The 26,945-nt window shown below is 36.3% G+C and overlaps 1 protein-coding gene across 1 annotated transcript in view; it reads right to left on the bottom strand.

The window, feature by feature from the left end:
- Positions 1-24,150: 24,150 nt before the first annotated feature.
- LOC128656802 (vomeronasal type-2 receptor 26-like) overlaps positions 24,151-26,945 on the bottom strand; it is a 60,255-nt gene continuing 57,460 nt past the window's right edge. Inside the window, exon 5 of the mRNA XM_053710961.1 lies at positions 24,151-25,061. Coding sequence (XP_053566936.1) covers positions 24,151-25,061 — 911 coding nt within the window. The remainder of the gene's footprint in view (positions 25,062-26,945) is intronic.

The raw sequence follows: 26,945 nt of genomic DNA, 5'->3' as shown, positions 1-26,945 counted from the left end.
ATAGCTATGTTAGGGTTTATATTTATTTTACAGGTAAATTGTTAATTATTTTAACTAGTTATAATAGCTATTAAATAGTTATGAACTATTTAATAGCTACCTAGTTAAAATAATTACCCAATTACTTGTAAAATAAATCCTAACCTAAGTTACAAATACACCTACACTATCAATAAATTAAATAAACTACAAATATCTATCTAAAAATACAATTAAATAAACTAAACTAAATTACAAAAAAAAACAAACACTAAATTACAAAAAATAAAAAAAAGATTACAAGATTTTTAAGCTAATTACACCTATTCTAAGCCCCCTAATAAAATAATAAAGCCCCCCAAAATAAAAAAATTCCCTACCCTATTCTAAATTAAAACAAGTTCAAAGCTCTTTTACCTTACCAGCCCTTAAAAGGGCCTTTTGTGGGGGCATGCCCCAAAGAAAACTGCTCTTTTGCCTGCAAAAAAACCCACAATACCACCCCCCAACATTACAACCCACCACCCACATACCCCTAATCTAACCCAAACCCCCCTTAAATAAACCTAACACTACCCCCCCCCCCCTGAAGATCTCCCTACCTTGTATTCACCCCGCCGGGCAGACTCCTCATCCGATCCGGGTGATGTGTTCCAGCAAGCGGCAGTGAAGTCTTCTTCCATCCGGGCGATGTCTTGAAGCAAGCGGCAGAGAGTCTTCTTCCATCGGCGACGTCTTCAAGCAAATCGGCATCTTCAATCTTCTTACTTCGCTCCTCCGCCGCGGAGCATCCTTCCGGCACGACGACTTCCCGACGAATGAGGTTCCTTTAAATGACGTCATCCAAGATGGCGTCCGTCGAATTCCGATTGGCTGATAGGATTCTATCAGCCAATCGGAATTAAGGTAGAAAAATCTGATTGGCTGATTGAATCAGCCAATCAGCTTTAAGTTCAATCTGATTGGCTGATTGGTTCAGCCAATCGGATTGAACTTGAATCTGATTGGCTGATTCAATCAGCCAATCAGATTTTTCTACCTTAATTCCGATTGGCTGATAGAATCCTATCGGCCAATCGGAATTCGACGGACGCCATCTTGGATGACGTCATTTAAAGGAACCTCATTCGTCGGGAAGTCGTCGTGCCGGAAGGATGCTCCGCGGCGGAGGAGCGAAGTAAGAAGATTGAAGATGCCGATTTGCATGAAGACGTCGCCGATGGAAGAAGACTCTCTGCCGCTTGCTTCAAGACATCGCCCGGATGGAAGAAGACTTCACTGCCGCTTGCTGGAACACATCACCCGGATCGGATGAGGAGTCTGCCCGGTGGGGTGAATACAAGGTAGGGAGATCTTCAGGGGGGGGGGGGTAGTGTTAGGTTTATTTAAGGGGGGTTTGGGTTAGATTAGGGGTATGTGGGTGGTGGGTTGTAATGTTGGGGGGTGGTATTGTGTTTTTTTTTTGCAGGCAAAAGAGCAGTTTTCTTTGGGGCATGCCCCCACAAAAGGCCCTTTTAAGGGCTGGTAAGGTAAAAGAGCTTTGAACTTGTTTTAATTTAGAATAGGGTAGGGAATTTTTTTATTTTGGGGGCTTTTATTATTTTATTAGGGGGCTTAGAATAGGTGTAATTAGCTTAAAAATCTTGTAATCTTTTTTTTATTTTTTGTAATTTAGTGTTTGTTTGTTTTTGTAATTTAGTTTATTTAATTGTATTTTTAGATAGATATTTGTAGTTTATTTAATTTATTGATAGTGTAGGTGTATTTGTAACTTAGGTTAGGATTTATTTTACAGGTAATTGGGTAATTATTTTAACTAGGTAGCTATTAAATAGTTCATAACTATTTAATAGCTATTATACCTAGTTAAAATAATTAACAATTTACCTGTAAAATAAATATAAACCCTAACATAGCTATAATGTAATTATTAATTACATTGTAGCTATCTTAGGCCTAGATTTAGAGTTCGGCGGTAGCCGTCAAAACCAGCGTTAGAGGCTCCTAACGCTGGTTTTGGCCGCCCGCTGGTATTTGGAGTCAGTGATTAAAGGGTCTAACGCTCACTTTACAGCCGCGACTTTTCCATACCGCAGATCCCCCTACGCCATTTGCGTAGCCTATCTTTTCAATGGGATCTTTCTAACGCCGGTATTTAGAGTCGTTTCTGCAGTGAGCGTTAGAGCTCTAACGACAAGATTCCAGCCGCCTGAAAATAGCAGGAGTTAAGAGCTTTCTGGCTAACGCCGGTTTATAAAGCTCTTAACTACTGTACCCTAAAGTACACTAACACCCATAAACTACCTATGTACCCCTAAACCGAGCTCCCCCCACATCGCCGCCACTCGATTAAAAATTTGAACCCCTAATCTGCCGACCGCCACCTACGTTATACTTATGTACCCCTAATCTGCTGCCCCTAACCCCGCCGACCCCTATATTACATTTATTAACCCCTAATCTGCCCCCCACAACATCGCCACCAGCTACTTACAATAATTAACCCCTAATCTTCCGACCGCAAAGCGCCGCCACCTACGTTATCCCTATGTACCCCTAATCTGCTGCCCCTAACACCGCCGACCCCTATATTATATTTATTAACCCCTAATCTGCCCCCCTCAACGTCGCCGACACCTACCTACACTTATTAACTCCTAATCTGCCGAGCGGACCTGAGCGCTACTATAATAAAGTTATTAGCCCCTAATCCGCCTCACTAACCCTATCATAAATAGTATTAACCCCCTAATCTGCCCTCCCTAACATCGCCGACACCTAACTTCAATTATTAACCCCTAATCTTCCGATCGGAGCTCACCGCTATTCTAATAAATGTATTAACCCCTAAAGCTAAGTCTAACCCTAACACTAACACCCCCCTAACTTAAATATAATTTTAATCTAACGAAATAAATTAACTCTTATTAAATAAATTAATCCTATTTAAAGCTAAATACTTACCTGTAAAATAAATCCTAATATAGCTACAATATAAATTATAATTATATTATAGCTATTTTAGGATTAATATTTATTTTACAGGCAACTTGGTATTTATTTTAACTAGGTACAATAGCTATTAAATAGTTAAGAACTATTTAATAGTTACCTAGTTAAAATAATAACAAATTTACCTGTAAAATAAATCCTAACCTAAGATATAATTAAACCTAACACTACCCTATCAATAAAATAATTAAATAAACTACCTACAATTACCTACAATTAACCTAACACTACACTATCAATAAATTAAATAAACACAATTGCTACAAATAAATACAATTAAATAAACTAGCTAAAGTACAAAAAATAAAAAAGAACTAAGTTACAGAAAATAAAAAAATATTTACAAACATAATAAAAATATTACAACAATTTTAAACTAATTACACCTACTCTAAGCCCCCTAATAAAATAACAAAGCCCCCCAAAATAATAAATTCCCTACCCTATTCTAAATTAAAAAAGTTACAAGCTCTTTTACCTTACCAGCCCTGAACAGGGCCCTTTGCGGGGCATGCCCCAAGAAGTTCAGCTCTTTTGCCTGTAAAAAAAAAACATACAATACCCCCCCCCCAACATTACAACCCACCACCCACATACCCCTAATCTAACCCAAACCCCCCTTAAATAAACCTAACACTAATCCCCTGAAGATCTTCCTACCTTGTCTTCACCATCCAGGTATCACCGATCCGTCCTGGCTCCAAGATCTTCATCCAACCCAAGCGGGGGTTGGCGATCCATAATCCGGTGCTGAAGAGGTCCAGAAGAGGCTCCAAAGTCTTCATCCTATCCGGCAAGAAGAGGACATCCGGACCGGCAAACATCTTCTCCAAGCCGCATCTTCGATCTTCTTCCATCCGGTGCGGAGCGGGTCCATCTTGAAGCAGGCGACGCGGATCCATCCTCTTCTTCCGATGTCTCCCGACTAATGACGGTTCCTTTAAGGGACGTCATCCAAGATGGCGTCCCTCGAATTCCGATTGGCTGATAGGATTCTATCAGCCAATCGGAATTAAGGTAGGAATTTTCTGATTGGCTGATGGAATCAGCCAATCAGAATCAAGTTCAATCCGATTGGCTGATCCAATCAGCCAATCAGATTGAGCTCGCATTCTATTGGCTGTTCCGATCAGCCAATAGAATGCGAGCTCAATCTGATTGGCTGATTGGATCAGCCAATCGGATTGAACTTGATTCTGATTGGCTGATTCCATCAGCCAATCAGAAAATTCCTACCTTAATTCCGATTGGCTGATAGAATCCTATCAGCCAATCGGAATTCGAGGGACGCCATCTTGGATGACGTCCCTTAAAGGAACCGTCATTAGTCGGGAGACATCGGAAGAAGAGGATGGATCCGCGTCGCCTGCTTCAAGATGGACCCGCTCCGCACCGGATGGAAGAAGATCGAAGATGCGGCTTGGAGAAGATGTTTGCCGGTCCGGATGTCCTCTTCTTGCCAGATAGGATGAAGACTTTGGAGCCTCTTCTGGACCTCTTCAGCACCGGATTATGGATCGCCAACCCCCGCTTGGGTTGGATGAAGATCTTGGAGCCAGGACGGATCGGTGATACCTGGATGGTGAAGACAAGGTAGGAAGATCTTCAGGGGATTAGTGTTAGGTTTATTTAAGGGGGGTTTGGGTTAGATTAGGGGTATGTGGGTGGTGGGTTGTAATGTTGGGGGGGGGGTATTGTATGTTTTTTTTTTACAGGCAAAAGAGCTGAACTTCTTGGGGCATGCCCCGCAAAGGGCCCTGTTCAGGGCTGGTAAGGTAAAAGAGCTTGTAACTTTTTTAATTTAGAATAGGGTAGGGAATTTATTATTTTGGGGGGCTTTGTTATTTTATTAGGGGGCTTAGAGTAGGTGTAATTAGTTTAAAATTGTTGTAATATTTTTCTTATGTTTGTAAATATTTTTTTATTTTCTGTAACTTAGTTCTTTTTTATTTTTTGTACTTTAGCTAGTTTATTTAATTGTATTTATTTGTAGCAATTGTGTTTATTTAATTTATTGATAGTGTAGTGTTAGGTTAATTGTAGGTAATTGTAGGTAGTTTATTTAATTATTTTATTGATAGGGTAGTGTTAGGTTTAATTATATCTTAGGTTAGGATTTATTTTACAGGTAAATTTGTTATTATTTTAACTAGGTAACTATTAAATAGTTCTTAACTATTTAATAGCTATTGTACCTAGTTAAAATAAATACCAAGTTGCCTGTAAAATAAATATTAATCCTAAAATAGCTATAATATAATTATAATTTATATTGTAGCTATATTAGGATTTATTTTACAGGTAAGTATTTAGCTTTAAATAGGATTAATTTATTTAATAAGAGTTAATTTATTTCGTTAGATTAAAATTATATTTAAGTTAGGGGGGTGTTAGTGTTAGGGTTAGACTTAGCTTTAGGGGTTAATCCATTTATTAGAATAGCGGTGAGCTCCGATCGGAAGATTAGGGGTTAATAATTGAAGGTAGGTGTCGGCGATGTTAGGGAGGGCAGATTAGGGGTTAATACTATTTATGATAGGGTTAGTGAGGCGGATTCGGGGTTAATAACTTTATTATAGTAGCGCTCAGGTCCGCTCGGCAGATTAGGGGTTAATAAGTGTAGGTAGGTGTCGGCGACGTTGTGGGGGGCAGATTAGGGGTTAATAAATATAACATAGGGGTCGGCGATGTTAGGGCAGCAGATTAGGGGTACATAGGGATAACGTAGGTTGCGGCGGTTTACGGAGCGGAAGATTAGGGGTTAAAAGTGTAATGCAGGGGTCAGCGATAGCGGGAGTGGCAGATTAGGGGTTAATAAGTGTAAGGTTAGGGGTGCTTAGACTCGGGGTACATGTTAGAGTGTTAGGTGCAGACGTAGGAAGTGTTTTCCCATAGGAAACAATGGGGCTGCGTTAGGAGCTGAACGCTGCTTTTTTGCAGGTGTTAGGTTTTTTTTCAGCTCAAACAGCCCCATTGTTTCCTATGGGGGAATCGTGCACGAGCACGTTTTTGATGCCGGCCGCGTCCGTAAGCAACTCTGGTATCGAGAGTTGCATTTGCGGTAAAAATGCCCTACGCTCCTTTTTTGGAGCCTAACGCAGCATTTGTTTTAACTCTCGATACCAGAGTTAAATTTATGGTGCGGCCAGAAAAAAGCCCGCGGAGCGTTAACAGCCCTTTTACCGCCGAACTCTAAATCTAGGCCTTAGGGTTTATTTTATAGGTAAGTATTTAGATTTAAATAGGAATATTTTAATTAATAATATTAATATTAGATTTATTTTAATAAGAGTTTAGTTAGGATGTTAGAGTTAGATAGGGTTATTATACTTAATATATATATAATATAATAACTATATTAACCATAATATAATTAGGGTTAATATAGTTAATATAGCTGGCGGCGGTGTAGGGGGATTAGATTAGGGGTTAATACATTTATTATAGGTGGCCGCGGTGTAGGGGGATGTAGATTGTAGGCAAAAGAGCAGTTTAAAATAAAAAATAAAATCAGAGGCGCCCTCTATATGGCTGTAAAAAAATGTGTCGAAGTGATGGGCACTGCAACTATGTGATGTCTGTGTATGATACAAAAATTCTGTGATTAGAGACAATGATAGGTTAATATGGGTCGTGACAATCTACATATATTGATATATACTGATAGACAATAAAAAAATGATAGATATGATCAGACCATCTCCTATTTTGTTATATCAAAGTTAGTCCACACTCAAAGAGATATTTCACAGATCTCCAGGCAGCAAACTCATTCCAGATCGATGTTGGCAGTCACAGGTTCTTTTGAAAAGAAGAAAAGAAGAGGCGCCAAATAGTGTGTATCTTTAGAGCTATAGATTGCCAAGCCCCCAAATGATTCTTACTTACAAGATGTCCAGCACTTGAGAAGTGCCACATGTGCCTTCTGAACTATTTGCAGCCGTCCAGCTAGCTGTGTTAGACCAGAATTGCTTCAGTGTTAAGCTGTGCGAGACAAAAATACAAAAGTGCCACAATAGTGTGTATCAGTGAGAACAGTATCAATAGCGCAAATGTTGAAATGTACTCACAAGATGTGGGGCACTTGATAAGTGCCACAAAGACCTCCTGGACACTTATCAGCTGTCCAGATCACTGTGTTCACCGGTATCCTCTAGGTCGTAGAGAAGGGTTCACACTGGCTCCAAGTAAGCACCATAAAAATCACTCTCAGATTCTTATGAAAATCAATGCATAAATGGCAGATGAATTGTATACCAAAAATGCCGTGCTACTAGTATAATATAAAAATGTTTATTAAAAACAATATAATATAACACAACGCGTTTCCCGGTTACTAAGACCGCTTCCTCAGGTGTATATTAAGATACAAAGTAGCACATTTTTATAGCCCATGTCGGCGTCTATCCCGACAAAGAGCGCATGCGTGAGCAACTTTTGGCCCGTATAACCAATCAGTATCCTTCGAAAAACCAGCTGAAAGTTGATAGGTTAATCTACTGGGGGCTTGGTTAGTCTCTCCTAAATTTTAGCCATCTAGCCGATGTTAAACTTCCATCGGATGTATAAACTGTTTTTAACCCAGGTGTAGGGTCTGTACATATACTATGCATGTGATTGCCTTTGGGGATACTAATTATGCATTACCCGGACTAAAATAACATGCAACCCAATTATCGATATGTTTTTCGATGTTGCTATGATAGGATATCGGATAGTTGTTCATACATTTACATCTGATAAATAAAATAAATAAAATAAAATAAAATAGATTCTCTATGTTCTAAATGACACATGTTTAAACAAATCTAAAACAAATCTAAATACAGACTATGATTGAATATCGATAAATACTATATGCAGTTCCATCTAACTAACAAAAATAAATTCTCAATGTCCTAGATAACATATGCATTAGAAATTCTAAATACATAAAATTATATTAAAATAGTTAAATATAAAAAATATATAAAATAGACAATAGGTATGACAGGTCTATTGTATTTGATACCAATAACTGTTTTTGTCGATGGAAGGTATCTAGCTGTCAAGTTGAGTGTGTTGTGTATTGTATTATTTTAATACTATCAGCTGACAGGTTAGTTAAAAGCGGCCATGTCTATATTTTCATTTAAGCCGTGTGGTACAAGAGTCTTAAGTTTCCAGATCCAAAATGTCTCTCTCTGTCTAAGGTGGATCAGCCTATTTCTACCCCATTTGGGAGCAATGTATTCCAAAGGATAGATACTAAAGATGTCTGTTTGTCTATCATGACAATTTACACTATGTCGTGGAACACTATAATTCATAATCCCTTTTTTTTATATTTCTGTTGTGCTCTCCCCATCTTTTCTTTAGGGGTCTTGAGGACCTCCCAATATATTGAATCCCACATTGACATTCAAGAAGATATACCACGTAACTGGAGTCACAAGTAAATCTGGAGTTAATCTCAAATTCTTCCTTTGTGGAAAAGGATTGAAATTTTACCCTGCTACCTGATGTATAACTGCAAAGGCCACAATTAGGTCGATTGCATTTGAAAAAGCCCCTTTTTCCAATAGGCCAGCTTTCCTTATTGGTCTTTATAATTTTCCCTTTAGTGTATTTATTCATTACCACCTTACTAGGGGCTAATTTATTTTTTAGAGTCGGAGCTCTCTTAAAAGTGCATATGGGGGCTTCATCCAGAATATTTTTAAGAATGCAATCATTGCGTAAAATATACCAATGTTTCCGTAAAATATGTTTAATTCTATTGTGGTTGCTGGTGAATTTAGTTATGAATCTCAAATTATTTGACTTGGAAACTACATTGCTATTTCCTTCATCTCCAATATTTTTATTTATAATTTTTTCATTCTTATTTTTAAAAAACTCCTCTCTGTCTTTGGTTCTAGCTTTTCTATACCCTTCTTCTACTATATCCGTGGGGTAACCTTTTTCTGAAAATCTCGACCTTAGGATATCAGCCTGATCATCAAAAGTGTTTAATGATGTACAGTTCCTTCGTACCCTAGAGAATTGGTTGTAGGGTATATTTTTAACCCATGCTTTGTAATGATTGCTTTTATAATTTAAATAACTATTAGTGTCCACAGATTTAAAAAATGTTTTTGTGGTCACTCGTCCACTATTATCCCAGCTTAAAACTAGATCCAGAAATTCTATGGTATTTCTATTAATATTAGATGTAAACTTTAGACCCATATTATTATTGTTTAAAGATGAAATAAATTCCTTTGCGGTTTCCTCTGTACCATTCCATATTAATAGCAGATCATCAATCTTTAGTATCTATCCTTTGGAATACATTGCTCCCAAATGGGGTAGAAATAGGCTGATCCACCTTAGACAGAGAGAGACATTTTGGATCTGGAAACTTAAGACTCTTGTACCACACGGCTTAAATGAAAATATAGACATGGCCGCTTTTAACTAACCTGTCAGCTGATAGTATTAAAATAATACAATACACAACACACTCAACTTGACAGCTAGATACCTTCCATCGACAAAAACAGTTATTGGTATCAAATACAATAGACCTGTCATACCTATTGTCTATTTTATATATTTTTTATATTTAACTATTTTAATATAATTTTATGTATTTAGAATTTCTAATGCATATGTTACCTAGGACATTGAGAATTTATTTTTGTTAGTTAGATGGAACTGCATATAGTATTTATCGATATTCAATCATAGCCTGTATTTAGATTTGTTTTAGATTTGTTTAAACATGTGTCATTTAGAACATAGAGAATCTATTTTATTTTATTTTATTTATTTTATTTATCAGATGTAAATGTATGAACAACTATCCGATATCCTATCATAGCAACATCGAAAAACATATCGATAATTGGGTTGCATGTTATTTTAGTCTGGGTAATGCATAATTAGTATCCCCAAAGGCAATCACATGCATAGTATATGTACAGACCCTACACCTGGGTTAAAAACAGTTTATACATCCGATGGAAGTTTAACATCGGCTAGATGGCTAAAATTTAGGAGAGACTAACCAAGCCCCCAGTAGATTAACCTATCAACTTTCAGCTGGTTTTTCGAAGGATACTGATTGGTTATACGGGCCAAAAGTTGCTCACGCATGCGCTCTTTGTCGGGATAGACGCCGACATGGGCTATAAAAATGTGCTACTTTGTATCTTAATATACACCTGAGGAAGCGGTCTTAGTAACTGGGAAACGCGTTGTGTTATATTATATTGTTTTTAATAAACATTTTTATATTATACTAGTAGCACGGCATTTTTGGTATACAATTCATCTGCCATTTATGCATTGATTTTCATAAGAATCTGAGAGTGATTTTTATGGTGCTTACTTGGAGCCAGTGTGAACCCTTCTCTACGACCTAGAGGATACCGGTGAACACAGTGATCTGGACAGCTGATAAGTGTCCAGGAGGTCTTTGTGGCACTTATCAAGTGCCCCACATCTTGTGAGTACATTTCAACATTTGCGCTATTGATACTGTTCTCACTGATACACATTATTGTGGCACTTTTGTATTTTTGTCTCGCACAGCTTAACACTGAAGCAATTCTGGTCTAACACAGCTAGCTGGACGGCTGCAAATAGTTCAGAAGGCCCATGTGGCACTTCTCAAGTGCTGGACATCTTGTAAGTAAGAATCATTTGGGGGCTTGGCAATCTATAGCTCTAAAGATACACACTATTTGGCGCCTCTTCTTTTCTTCTTTTCAAAAGAGCAGTTTACTTTGTGACAAAGCCCCGACAAAAGCCCTTTTAAGGGCTGGCAAAAGAGCTGTTACTTTGGGGCAATGCCACGCAAAAAGCCCTTTTCAGGGCTATTTGTAGGGTTAGACTTAGGTTTAGTGGTAGGGATAGTTTAGTATTTTAGGGGTTAAATAATTTAATATAGATGGCGGCGGGGTAGGGGGATTAGATTAGGGGTTAATAATTTTAAAATAGCGGCGGGGTAGGGGCTCACTTTAGGGGGTAGGTAAGGTAGATGGCGGCGGTGTTAGGGGCTCACTTTAGGGGGTTATAGATTTAATATAGCTGGCGGCGGTTTAGGGGTTAATAACTTTATTAGGTAGCGGCGGGCTCCGGGAGCGGCGGTTTAGGGGTTAATACATATTTTATTGTTAGGATAGTGAGGGGGGATAGCGGATAGAGGGTTAGACGTGTCGGGCTATGTTAGGGAGGCGTGTTAGACTTGTCGGGCTATGTTAGGGAGGCGTGTTAGACAGTGCGGGTGATTTAGACTTTAGTCAGGTTTTGTAGGCGCCAGCAGTTTCTAACATGCTGCAAGTCACTGGCGACGCCAGAAATTTGTACTTGCGCAGATTTCTGGACATCGCTGGTTTGTCAGACTTACGGCACGTTAGCATCTGATGGTGCCGTATATGGGATAGCTCGAGTTGCGAGCTGAAACTGCGGGCGACGCGGGTTCCTTCGCTTGCGCCGCAAACTACGATCTATATCGGATCGCGCCCTAGGTTTTGGGGCTGTTAATAGTTTAATTTAGTTTTTTGCGATGTGGGGGTGCTGTCGGTTTAGGGGTTAATAGGTTTATTTAGTGGCAGTGATGTGGGAAGCCAGAGGTTTAGGGATTAATAACTTTATTTAGTGGTGGCGATGTCGGGGTGTGGAGGAATAGTGGTTAATAACTTTATTATTATAGTGGTAACGATGTCGGGGAGCGGCGGAATAGGGGTTAATAACTTTATTATAGTGTGGGCGATGTCGGGGAGTGGCAGAATAGAGGTTAATAACTTTATTATAGTGGTGACGATGTCGGGGAGCGGTGGAATAGCAGTTAATAAATTTTATTAGTGGTGGTGATTTCGGGAGCGGCAGATTAGGGGTTAATAATTTTATTATAGTGTTTGTGATGCATGAGGGCCTCGGTTTAGGGGTTAATATGTAGTTTATGGGTGTTAGTGTACTTTTTAACACTTTAGTTATGAGTCTTGTGTAACACTTTTGTGACGTGAAACTTATAACTACTGCTTAAGATTGCGGAACGGATTGTGCCGGTATAGACTGTAAAGCAAGCTTTTTAGCCTCACCGCAAAACTTGTAATGGCAGTGCTATGGAAGTCCAACGCATAAAAGTCATTTGTTTGAGTGCGGGACTGACGTTGCGTTACAGGCTAAAATGTGTGGGGTATAGCTATACCGACAAGACTCGTAACGGCTGCGTTCCATTTTTTACACTGAAATAGCCATTTTTTCAGCGTTATAACCCGAACGCAAAACTTATAATCTAGGTGACTATTATTACCGCTTTTACGTGTAAATCCTAGTGTCTGGTAATCCGCCTGGCTCCATATCGGCTTTTTAAAAAAATTATTATTACGTTTTTGGTGAAAAACAGGCCGTTATGCACCATTAAGTGTAGCTAATATGCCCCCCAATCAATAGCGCATGCGCTAGTTAGTACCCAGCTTGGCGGAGTGGGAGCACTCTCTTTGTCACAGAAAGTGGAAACTGGGGGGGGGGGAGGAAGTAACGATACATTTTGAGATATAAAATATACGTTTAAAAAAGTTGGGAACACTTTTTTTAAATGAAGCAACTTTAATATACATTCTAAATGTAACATAATGAGCTATTACAGAAAGGTTTACAGTCTATTTTACTCAAACAATTCTGTCACGTAGATGAAAAAGAAGATGGTAAACACGTTAAATGTATTATTTGCATGAGATTGGTTAAATATACACTGTTTAAATGTGATGTGAAATTAACAGGAAAGATATGTTTGTGCACAATTAAACGGACAGCACACTGTAAAATTGTTTTCTTTTGTTGTTTTTTTAATATTATTTTATTGAGGAATGACAAACAAACACATAGCATACTGACAAGGAATACATGTTCATATTGTTACAGAAATCAGGCAAAACCCTAGTTGTTTACAGAGTAAGAGCAATTGTACTAAATGCTGTCTGTCTATGTTGTCTTGACTCCTCATTTTTATAGACAAATAATAGCTTAAGTTGATAGCAATTTATCTATCTATCCATCTATCTATCTATCTATCTATCTATCTATTGGGTACTTATAGAGCACAAACTAATCACCCGTGAGGTAACTGACCTTGAGGGGCGTCAGATGTAGGAAAAAACATATATACATAATAGCTGCTTTTTGAACCCAAGTGGACCTAAATCATAGAACAAAGGGAAAAAAAGAATTGGGACCCCATCATTAGGCCCCAGTATCTAAATGTAGTAGCAAGACACTATTTAGTATTCAGCGGGTGAGCACAGAGTATAATATAGTGCTGCATTGTAAATAATAACCACATGGGCTTTAATATATATTAGAGGTATATTGGATTAGTAAAGGGAATGGCTTAACTCCCATTTATACAGGTGTGATGTCAAACTAGAGCAAACTTCTTTGGAACCCTCTTAGATAAAATGGAGATCATTACTTAATCACAAATACGGGGTCCATATGTAAAGTTGTGCCATTATACATTTAGGTAACTAGCTAGAAAATATAATGTGATTTAATGAAATCCTTTAGTGGTCCCTACGGAGGGTCTGATTTTGCACAGCGCTTAGCTGAGAAAGGAATATATGTGTGAGATATACGTTTTAAAAGCACAAAGCCAGCAAACAAAAAATAACAAGCACCATCAGCCTTCTACCTCGGTACCACACAAAAGCACAACATAAATGTAACCACATTAGATATTTCCTGCTTGAGAGGAGAGTGTTCCTTCTGTCTAGTTGCAACTCGGCCCTAGCCCTGTGTCCCCCAACGACCAGCCGCATCGCCAAGGGAACCAGGGTATAGCTTCTCCAACCCCAAGACACAATTGGCGCTAGCTATTAATATTGAGTGGCTCTCTGACATCTTCTCTACTATGACTGGTGTTTCACTATTATCACGTAGCCCTTCAAGCACTGCTTGTGCCTCTGATTCAGCAGCAGAGCACTTATCTTCTTCTGCGGCATGTGGTCTGGAGTGTACTTGTGCTAGTTTACGATCCCTTTCCTCTTCAGGGTTACAGTTTCGCTTCTCTATCAGGACCCTCATGTGTGAGTTAAAGTGATCCTCCTTCTTGCTGGTCACCATTTGCAGTAAGACATTAGCAGAAGCCTCCATTATGTAATATTTTCATGCTTCGTTGGTATCTGTGCAATCACGTTGCTCACTTTAGGCTTTCAGGGGTTTAGCCAGTATTATTTATGATTTCCAGCAAACTTTATCCAGCTTCCTTGCTAACTGGTGAGAGGGTGTTAGATGTATGATGAAAGGCCGCCGCCAGCAAGCTTGATCGGTCAGAATTGAATCTTCTGAGTGCATTAGTGCAACTATAGTGGTGTCACCATGTTCTGGCCACACTTTGTAATAGATATTCTCAGCTTATGTGTAATATAATATGTTATGCGTGAGATAGTCATCATATTAATTCTCCATTCGGCAGAGCTTTTTAGTTTTGCGTCTTAGCATGGACGCGGCTTGGACACGCACCCCCTTAATGTATTTTGGATGACTTGTTATAGAATGTATGAGAAATGCATTCTCATGTTTATTGCTGGTTTTGTGCTTTTAAACTACAGCCTATTACAATGGGTTGAGCTTGCAGGTAATATCAGATCTCATGTTATCACTTTGTGTACACACACTTGCTTCCTTATCTTATATCTGATTGTAAATCAAAGCCAAATAGTAAACAATGAAAGATTATCATTTTATTAGTTATCTCTTCTACACCCCACTGGGAGTGCAATTTCTTCTGCTGGCTGTGTTTACATAGTCTGTCAATAGCATTGACTTAAAGGCACATATCACTCCAAAATGTTCTCCCCTTTAAATTGTTCCCAATGATGCATTTCACCTGCTGGAGTGTTTTAAATTGTTTACAAGTAGTTCCTTTACCCCTATTTTGGCATTTGAAATAGCTGATTTAGCCTGTGGTATACTGAAAGTTTCTATACTGGAGTATATTTTATTGAATAGCCTAAGTAAACACAGCCAGCATAATAAGTTACACTCTCAGTGGGATGCAGGATAGTTAAGTAATAAAATTATATTTTTCCATTGTTCTCTCCATGTATTGCGCTTTGGTTTTCTAGACAAATATAAGATAAGGAAGCAAGTCTGTGTACACAAAGTGATAACATAATGAGATCTAATATTACCTGAAGTTCAACCCATTGCAACAGGCTGTGGTTTAAAAGCACAAAGCAATTGTAAGAAATGACTCTTAAATAACCAAAGGATCTTATGTTAAAAGCTGTTCAGGTCGCAAAATTAATATATACATATATCAATAATGGGCCCTGTGCAAACGAATTTCATATACCGTACTGTATATCTATTAAACCCTCCAGAAACAGACAACCATACTACCTTCAACTATTTAAACCATCACACATTTATTAAAGAACAGATAAATAACAAGATTACATGTGATTGTCTACAAGGTTAAACACATAAAAACAATTTAACAGAGAAATAATACATAAAATGAATATTACCCCGTTTGTTTCTTGTGGGAGTCCTGGTTACAGCTTGTATCGTTGGTGTTTCCCTTCCAAAGATGAACTCTAGCTTATTTTCCTTTCTCCTAATTCTTATACCCTTTAAGAATGCTGACCATATACTTTTGGCTCTGTTCCAAATAAGGTGCTCTACACTATTGTAAGCTCTTGCTACCCACAGCAATCTTCTCTACCCATATATGATCTTAACTCTTGGTATACGTAAACTGGCTACCTCAGCATTACTTCATGCCTGATGTTTAAAAGGACATATTAACCTCTTTATAACTGTAATAATACCATCTCTCTATAACTACAGTAATACTACATTTATACACATTAAAATCTTACAGTCCACCCCTTTGCTAGGCCTTATAGTGTAACGGTAAGGTTTAGCACATTACTCTATAAACTATTCTCTTTATACAAAATTAACATAAACAAAATAATTATACATTTAACAACAATTAACATTTTTAAAGTAAAATCGTACAATCGGATGTTGTAACGTTCTTTTGTACCCAAAATAATGTCATTGTCCTTGACTTCTATATTTTGCAAAAACAAACTTAAAAATAGATGTTTCTTTGCCACATTTAACCCATTCTGTATAACTTTGTAACATTAGACTGGATCCTTTGCCCAATGCTATGTTAATACATTCAGGATCATAATGTTTATTTTGATGTTGTTGATCATCTTCCAAAGCTAGTTCAGTTACATTGATTTGATACCACAATCACGATTTCCATCTTGAAGTTGTCTGAGTCAAACCCAAAATACCCATGTAGTCCTCTGAAAATGCAAAAGAATTTCGTCCAGCAAAACCCTCCATAATCGGTCATAACAACACTAGGACACAGATTTTCCCAACTTAAAGATAGGTTGTCATCTTTTTGGTATTTCTTCAGATTCTTTCTAAGAAAAATCAAATGCAGTATCTGTTAATTCATATATTTTTAAAATTGTTTAATATAATATCATTTAAAAAAGTTTTTTTGTTTTCTTATTCATTATTTCAAAGAAATAAAACAATAAGATTATCTTTATCCAAAATACAAAAAGAACAAGCCATTTTAGGAACAAATGAGCGACTTTTTTAGACATAAAATCTCATTATCATTACTAAAACTATTACATTATATTTCAAAAAGGTCTAACATTTTGTCAAAATATGTTTTTATTTGAGCTTTACTCCTTACAATATTTTGAGCTACCAACATATTTACATTGTCAATATGCTGTGATACTCATTTTCCTCATAAATAGAAAGAAAAGTATCAGGTAAGCATAATTTATGTTTTTATCCAAGTTTTTATTATTGCCCCTTGTAAAAATTTGATGTAGCAATTGAAAGTAAAGTCCTTCCAAATGTTTTATTCAATCTACAAGTTATTACTTGATATGGCGTGACACCTGTAGTAGAATGTAGGATAGATCTTATGGTCATTGAACATAAAGGTAACATTTTTTTTCATGTTGAAAGTTTAATACTACAAATTTTAGTTTATAATTGTTTATAGTATTTATTACCCCTTTCTACAGCTCCTGATGATTACAGTCTATAAGCAATATATAATTTATGCTTAATTCCCAATGATTAATTCATTTCCTTGAAATATTTTTCCACTAAATGCAGGCTCATTATTACTTTCTACTACAAATGGCATTCCCATGTAGAGAAAAGCTCAAATAAATAACCTATGCAACTATAAAAACGACTTGATTTGTTTTTGGAAAAACCTCAATCCATTTTGTGAATACATCTATTACCACTAAACTATACATGTATTCTTCTGGTATTCTAGGTAAAAACCAACAAAACAAAATAATATCTATTTATATTTGTAACCAAGGTTTGTCATGGGGAAAAGTAAAAACCTTAATAATTATTAATTCATATTGACTGAAGAATTAAACTGCAGACAAGGCAAATTTCTAGAACATATTGGAAAAAAACCAAAAAATATTATCTTTCATTGGTGGCCACCATTACAAATTTTTCTGTATTTTTGTCACAAGTTCTATCTGCAGAATAATGTCCGCCTATAGGAAGCAAATTATATTTTTGAAAATTAATCTACACATTCTTAAAGGGAAAATAAACTTTCATGTTTAAAATAGGGCATGTAATTTTAAACAGCTTTCCAATTCACTTGTATCACCAATTTTGCTTTGTTCTCTTGGTATTCTTAGTTGAAAGCTAAACCTAAGAGGTTTATATGCAAATTTCTTAGACCTTGAAGACCACCTGTAATCTAAATGCATTTTTATATTTTTCACCACTAGACGGCATTAGTTCACGTGTTTCATATAGATAATATTGAGCTCATGCACATGAATTTACCATGGAGACAGCTCTGATTGTCTAAACTGCAAGTCTATCAAAAAAACTGAAATAAGGGGGCAGTCTTCTGAGGCTTAAATACAAATTAATTACAGAGGTAAACTTGTATAATTAAAACTGTTGGTTATGCAAAACTGGAAAATTGGTAATTAAGAGATTATCTATCTTTTAAAACAACAAAATTCTGGTGTTCACTGTCCCTTTAAGGAATGCAACAACTAGAAATACAAACAACATATTTTACTTATTTAAACACATTAAAGTTCCATTTTCTTCAGATTTTATAAATTTGTCATTTGCCCATGATACTGGCAGTGATAAAGGTTTCCCTGCTAAATGCCTTTATTTTAACATTACATAAGAAATATAAGAATTCTGCAATGACACCAAATTTGCTTTATTTTTATTTTATCTTTTTCATTTTATTTTTCTAATGTAATTGCAGAAATCTCAGGTTCCTCATGGAACTCCCATAATTTTACTTGTTTTGCAGCCTTTTTAGCACAAGCATCAACTCAATTATTTTGTTCATTATGTTCATCACTTTTAGCCCAGCATTTTACTTTAATTATTGCATATGGCAATTTACATTTATTTAGCAAATATGAAATATACTTCAACAGATTTGTATGTACCAATGGTCTTTCATTATATGACTTAAAACCATTATATACATACAAAGGAAGCATTGTCAGTGTATTAACCACATATGCACTATTATTATAAATGTCAATAGCCATATCTGCTTAGTGTTCCAATGTACAACAAACATTAGCCAATTTAGCATATTGAGAATAATGTAACTCACATAAATGCATATCTATTTTATCAGGTAAAATTATTGAAAAACCTGTATATCTTTTACCATCCTTATGATAAAAAGAACCATCACAGTAAAAATCTGTACTTTGCACCAAAATATATAAACTTGAATTGAGAGGAAAAAGAGAACACAAAAAAGTGACTATGTCGTTCACCTTCATATAGCAAACATGCCGGCAACAAAGTTGTTTCCTTTATTATAATGTCTATATTTCTTTTCATTAGCATCAGCACCCACTTTTAAAATCTTGCAGTTGAAATTATACTGTTTCCTAGTTTCACCAATTAAGTTCAAAGGAAAATGTGAACTTTGCAATAACACTTTTTGAAATCATGTTATGTAAAATGTTCTTATGTCCAGAATACTGACAACAACTGTTCCTCACACAGGAATACTTTTCTTCAGTTATTTTCAAAAGGTCGTGATGCATAGGTCACTGGTCTCAGTTTTCCAAACTTCTCTTGACACAGCACTGCAGATAAAGTCTTTTTTTTTTTTTTTAAAGTAGCAACTTCCAATTGAAACACTTTTCTGGGGTCTGTGGAAGCAACACCATCGTATTGATTACATCCTTTTTTAAGTTCTCAAACGTTTTCTTTCTTTAGCAAGTCATACAAGGGTCCAGCCAAATCTTTAAATTTTGGAATAAAGTCTCTTTGGTATTGGAACAATCCCAAAATGATCTTAAAACAGTCTTTGACACAGGTATATTTAGTCTTTTTATGACATCCACTTTTGTTGATCTGGAATCTTCCTTTCAGATGATATTGTCACTCCTGTAAAGTTCACTGTTGTCTGTAAAAATTGGCATTTCTTTATATTCACTTTTAGTCCAGCATTTGCCAATAATTTCAACAATTCTGTAAACAATTTAAAATGTTCTGTTTCTGTAGTACATACCAAATCATCAACATATTGCATAAGTGCTAATAGTCTTGACAATCTTGATAGAATAGCAGCCATCTTTTTATGGAAAATTGTTGCTGAATTGTTCAGTACCACAGGAAGACATAAACATAATGTGATCTTATAGACAAAGAGAAACGCAACCTCTAGTAGATAAAAGTAAACTTCTTTATTCGTAACAAGTAAAATTCCAGCAGCTGGAAAACATGAGACAAGGTGCAGTGTCTGACTAGTTTCGGCTTGTGGCCGTAATCGTAAACCAGGTTTACGATTACGGCCACAAGCCAAAACTAGTCAGACCCTGCACCTTGTCTCATGTTTTCCAGCTGCTCTAATTTTACCTGTTACGAATAAACAAGTTTACTTTTATCTACTAGAGGTTGCTTTTCTCTTTGTCTATTGCCTCACTTGGGATTACAAGGAATCCCTCCTGCAATCTCTATTAGAGACAGTACCCGAACTTGGTTTTCAATTGGCCTGCATTGACACAGCTGAATTCTGGAAGTTCCGTTATCACGAATAGCGATTGGAGGATTCACACACACCCCCCCTCTACTCTACGCTGATGTCAGACCCCGGCGTGTTTGGGAGAAATGTTTGGAGCGGCAGCAGCAATGGCGGACACACGCTGAAGATAGGAGCTGCGCCTTCTAGGATTCCCACAACTACACACCGGATGAGTGGCTGTTCTCCAGCGTCAGACACCGGCAGAAGGGTGAGTGATACGGTACACCCTATTCCGCATTAGTGGATGCCTTTGGTCTGGTTTACTGTGTTGGTGTGTAGTGCTCCACATCACATTGAGAGATTTACTCCGCTACATATAGACTGTTCATGTGCATGCAAGAGCTATATTTGTAAAGTGTTAACCAAGTTAAGATATCGTGTGTGACCACATTTGACAGCTTGGGAAGTTCTCTGTTATTATAATGTGATCTTCTTTCCACTTGAAGACAAACTTGTACTGTGCCTTTGGGTGCAGAGATACAAACCAATAACTGTTTGCTATATCAAGGCTTGAATAAAACTTTGTATTTGGAGGGATAAAGGAAAAAGTAGGAACCTCTCTGACATTTTGATGCCTAGGCAGATGTCACTGGATGTAATTTACCTTAATCAATTGTTAAACGCCCATTTCCATCAGGTTTCTGTACAAACTAAATAGTAAAATTAGTAACAGATTTACATTTTCTCAATACAGTAGACCTTGTTCACATAAATAATATATTGTTTGCTGTACGTATGGCTCACTTTCCCTAGCAATATAATAATAATAATAATAATAATAATAATAATATGGATATTACTTTTATAGCTAACTGTACATTTCCTGTTCTAAACTCTTCCCCTTGCAATTTCCCAAATCATATTTATATTCAGCAAATGCATGTGCAAACTGCTGCAAAATATTTGTAACCCTAGCATGTTTATGTACAAGTAAACTTAACTTGTCAGATTTCTTTAGACTATAAACATAATGTGAAACAGAAATAACACAATGTTTATCATCTGTATTAAACTATATTTCACCATTAGCATAATAAAGTAAAACATTATATTTTGTGAGAAATTTATATCCCAAAATTGACATTTCATCAGACAAATTCACTAAATATTATTCTAATTCAAAATACCATTATCAATTAAATTCATATCATTTTTAGCTTTATAACATCTTTATATGAACCTTGAAAAACTTGCAACACAATTTGTTTTCCCCCCTACGAACAATGGATTAGATTGAGGTTTTGTGAGGTATAAATAATGAATATAGGTACACCAGTATTTATTAAAAATACATTCTATCATGAGCCCCCATTCACGACTCCTTTAAAAACTGGGCAACTATATACATTACGTCTGAACCTCACTCCAGACAAGATTTGGAGGCAATTGTCCCTTTTTACCCATTTTCAGAACTGGTAATTTTATTTGTAATTTGAATCAATTTAACTCTTTCCAGTTCCTTTTTAGATTTTTGTAACTAGTTTCAAATTGTTCAGCAGATGTTGCTACAACAATATTGTATCTTTGTACAAATTTAGCATTAATATGTCTCCATTTTTTACAAAGATAATACTTAATTGTTTTTACAAATCTTTTCTTGTTATTCATGGTATTACTACATTGTCTATTATCAGGGAATGGCTTTCCAACTGCAGACATTCTCTGTTTTATTCCTTTGTTAGTTTCATTACACAACTCTGTTCTTTTTAGACCTTCAATTATTTTGTTAAAAGTGTTGCTTGAAAACACAGTCAAACCAACCAATTTTCTAATTTCTGGATTACTGCAGTTTATCTCATGCTTATATATTTCATTGTTATGATCTGCCTCAGTATTTTCAGGCAAAGTTAGTTTATAAATTTCAAACAGTCTATCAGCAAATCCTTGCACTGATTCATTCTTTCTCTGCTTGCAATTTCCATATGATGAATGAGCATCCATTTCATCAATTCCTAATGTTTTTAGTAACTCATGCACTAACTGTTGTTTAACTCTTGGTCTAAGAAAAACATCTGAAGACATGCTTGCTTTTAATGCATCATCCATACTTGTTACACTTATATCAAATATATCATTTGTTTGCAACTCTTTGTGTATTCTTTCAAACTGTGATAACCTAATCATAACATCTAAGAGATCATCGCTTAATTTAAACTGTCCTAGTTCCTTACTTAATGTAGCAATTTCTGTGCTAGACAAAGGCTGGTTAATTTTAGTACGTGAAATGATCTCTCCCTCTTCATCCAACTGTTCTTTCACTAGAATTGGTGCCATCTTTACATTCTCCACATTCTTTTTGTCACTCACATCTTCAACACACTCTGACTCTACAAAATTAACTGGTATTTTGTATGCAGCGAATAATGCATTGCTTTGACCCAGTTTTGTTTGTAAATCATTAATAATTTCATGACATTTAGAATGATCCTCAGGTACACACACTTGCCCTGAATGTTTTAAAACTTGTATTGCTCCATAAGCATCAAGTAACATTTGTTGTAAAGACCCAATCTCTGCACTCAATTCTCTATTTGTCAACAAAGCTTCTCTAGTTTCCTGACTAAAAGCTGAAGTATTTGCTAGAGTTAAAGATTCATTCCGACATTTCACCTCAGTTAACTGTCTTTGTAAATCCTGCAATTCTCCAGTTACTTTAGAATCATTTTCTGCTATTTTGTATGCACCAAACATTAATGCTTTCTTTCCCTCAGACTTGGAAAATATCTTATTGTCAATAGATTTATTAACATACTCTTGTACATTAGACCATGGATTAAAAACTCCTTCACTATAGTTTAAAATTTCATTCTGTTTTATATCTAAAGCGATTTTTCCCAAAAACAGCTCCATAACCTTTTAACCTTGTGAATGTTACAAACAACTACTCATCTAAAGTATGCTAGCTAATTCCTCAGCACAAGTAATCTATCTCTCTTTAAAAAAAACTAAAAAATAAAAATAATCTGTTGTGAACACGAATCTTAACAATTCTCCTACCTGCTCCCACCAAAATGTAAGAAATTACTCTTAAATAACCAAAGGATCTTATGTTAAAAGCTGTTCACGTCGCAAAATTAATATATACATATATCAATAATGGGCCCTGTGCAAACAAATTTCATATACCGTACTGTATATCTATTAAACCCTCCAGAAACAGACAACCATACTACCTTCAACTATTTAAACCATTACACATTTATTAAAGAATAGATAAATAACAAGATTACATGTTATTGTTTACAAGGTTAAACACATAAAAACAATTTAACAGAGAAATAATACATAAAATGAATATTACCCCATTTGTTTCTTGTGGGAGTCCTGGTTACAGCTTGTATCGTTGGTGTTTCCCTTCCAAAGATGAATTCTAGCTTATTCTCCTTTCTCCTAATTCTTATACCCTTTAAGAATGCTGACCATATACTTTTGGCTCTGTTCCAAATAAGGTGCTCTACACTATTATAAGCTCTTGCTACCCACAGCAATCTTCTCTACCCATATATGATCTTAACTCTTGGTATACGTAAACTGGCTACCTCAGCATTACTTCATGCCTGATGTTTAAAAGGACATATTAACCTCTTTATAACTGTAATAATACCATCTCTCTATAACTACAGTAATACTACATTTATACACATTAAAATCTTACACAAATTACTTCATATACACAAATAAAGCTGAAAATGCAATTTTTCAAATGTTTTATACCTGCAGCTGGTATAACAAGTCATTGAAAATACATTCATATAAAAACAATTTTACAGTGTACTGTCCCTTTAAGTCCAGAAACTTTCAGTATAGGTGGGGACACCACAGGCTAAATCAGCTATTTCAAATGCCAAAATAAGGGTAATGGAGCTTCTTGTAAACCATTTAATACACTCCAGCAGTTAAAATGAATAATTGGGAACAAATTAAAGGAAATAATTAAAATTGGGTAAACTGTCCCTTTAAGTAGAGGGACTTTACTGGTATATGGCTGTTAGGAACAATTCTGACAGAAAAAAAAATGGGTTTATTGAGCACGATGGTACAGAGAAAATAAGAGTAGAGTATTATTTATCTCATTACCAGTTTGCTTTTTTTCCCATCTTTATACTGACCCTCACATTTAGATCAGGTCTCATCAGTATAATATAACATTTGGGCATAAAGATACAACACAGGAGTCCAGCACCAGATGCCAGGATAGCGAATATCTCTACAGCCACCATGTATTTGCCTTTGGTGCTGAGGTAGGCTGGGATAAATGTGACCCAAACACAGCAGAAGACCAGCATGCTGAAGGTAATGTACTGAGCTTCATTGTAAGTGTCCGGCAGTTTTCTGGCTAAAAATGCTGCAATAAAACTAAATAAAGCCAACAGCCCCATGTAACCAATACTAAAGTAGAATGCCGTTATAGACCCTTCATTACATTGTAGTATTGTCTTGGCAATCTCTACCTGGGTATTCAATTCTGGAAATGGAGCAGAGTATATGACCCATACAACACATATGAAAACCTCCCCAAAGGAGCAGATAAGTATCAGGGAGCTTGAGATATTCTTACCAAACCCCCTCCTCATTCTACCATCAGGTTTTGTTGCCCTAAAGGCAAAGACAACAATGACTGTTTTTGCCAACACACAAGACACAGCAACAGTGAAAATATTTCCGAAAGCTGCTTGTCGAAGAAGACAGGAAATCTTTGTGGGACGTCCAATGAATAGGAAGGAGCAGAGAAATGACATCATGAGGGTGGTGAGGAGCACATAGCTGAGATTCTGGTTGTTGGCTCTTACGACTGGAGTTTCCTTGTGTCTAATAAATATCACAAATACGGTTACAGTCACAGCGGTGAGTGAAATAGCAAATGCAGCACACACCGTACCAAGGGGATAATGATACGAGAGGAACTCTATGATCCTTGGGACACATTTATCTCTTCTAGGGTTAGACCACTGGTCATCAGGGCATCTGATGCAACTCTCCATATCTGCAGAAATAAAACATCTTATAAAACACGGTATTACATAAAAATCTCCACAAATGCGTGTTAAATACCCTGATTTAATTTAATCTGCAACGTGTTTTTTTTTTCGTTCACCCAATTTTTTTAAATCATATCAACCACAAAACAACCTACATCCCTGATTATTTCTGGAGAATAATCTTATATCTGTATTCTATCAATATGAGTGCTATAATAACATTAAACATATTATATTTCCTTATTAAGATAGAGCATGCAGTTTTAAGCAACTTTCTAATTTACTCATATTAATTTTTCTTCATTCTCTTGCTATCTTTATTTGAATAGCAAGAATGTAAGTTTAGAAGCTGGACCATTTTTGGTTCACAACCTGGGTTGTGCTTGCTGATTGGTGATTAAATTCTGTCCAATGTTCTGAACCAAAAATTGGCTGGCTCCTTAGCTTTCATGCCTTCTTTTTCAAATAACGGCTAGATTACGAGTTTTGCGGTATGAGTGAAAAAGCAGCGTTAAGGCTCTTTTTCACCACCACTGGTATTACAAGTCTTGCAGGTTTAGCTGTCCTGCACACTTTTTTGGCCATAACGCAACATAACTACCATAGCTTCAATCCTATTGGCTGTTCCATTCAGCCAATAGAATGCAAGCTCAATCCTATTGGCTGATTGCATCAGCCAATAGGATTTTTTACCCTTTAATTCTGATTGGCTGATAGAATTCTATCAGCCAATCAGAATTCAAGGGACGCCATCTTGGATGAAGTCCCTTAAAGGAATCTTAATTCTGGAAGAGCCGTCGATTGAAGAGAATGCTCCGCGCCGGATGTCTTGAAGATGGAGCCGCTCCGCGCCGGATGGATGAAGATAGAAGATGCCATCGGGATGAAGACTTCTGCCAGCTTGGATAAAGACTTCTGCCGGCTTCAATGAGGACTTCTGCCGCTTCGTTGAGGATGGATGTTGACTCTTCAGAAACTGTAAGTGGATCTTCGGGGGTTAGTGTTAGATTTTTTTTTTTAAGAGTTTATTGGGTGGGTTTTATTTTTAGATTAGGGTTTGGGCTGAAAAAGAGCTAAATACCCTTTTAAATGCCCTTTTCAGGGCAATGGGGAGCTTAGTTTTTTTAGATAGGATTTTATTTGTGGGGTTTGGTTGTGTGGTTGGTGGGTTTTACTGTTGGGGGGTTGTTTGTATTTTTATTTACAGGTAAAAGAGCTGATTTCTTTGGGGCAATGCCCCACAAAAGGCCCTTTTAAGGGCTATTGACAGTTTAGTTTATGTTTAGTTTATGCTAGGGTTTTTTTTATTTTGGTGGGCTTTTTTATTTTGATAGGGCTATTAGATTAGATGTAATTAGTTTAAATATTTGATAATTTCTTTTTTATTTTGTGTAAATTAGTGTTTTGTTTTTTGTAATTTAGTTAAATAAATTACATTAATTAAATACAATTAATTGTAGTGTAAGGTTTGGTGTTAGTGTAAGACAGGCTAGGTTTTATTTTACAGGTAAATTTGTATTTATTTTAGCTAGGTAGTTAGTAACTAGTTAATAACTATTTACTAACTATTCTACCTAGTTAAAATAAATAAAACTTACCTGTGAAATAAAAATAAAACCTAAGCTAGCTACAATGTAACTGTGATATTGTAGCTAGCTTAGTGTCACGATACAACATATTTTTTAGACTAGAACTATTCAGTGAGTGAATAAATGTGAGTTTGTAGCTACTCGATACAGGTGAACTCTGCTCACTATTGAATTGGTTAATGAGCAAGTGCCTGAAATGTAGCAGTGATACTGAATAGAAAGAAACAAAGTTTCACTTTGAAAACTACTCCCTGACAATCACAAGTCAGAGTTAGTTCATTTCAGTCTGAGAAGCAGGGT

This window comes from Bombina bombina, chromosome 4 (assembly GCF_027579735.1).
Source record: "Bombina bombina isolate aBomBom1 chromosome 4, aBomBom1.pri, whole genome shotgun sequence".
Classification (NCBI taxonomy): Eukaryota; Metazoa; Chordata; class Amphibia; order Anura; family Bombinatoridae; genus Bombina; species Bombina bombina.
This window is presented reverse-complemented; position numbering and strand designations above follow the sequence as displayed.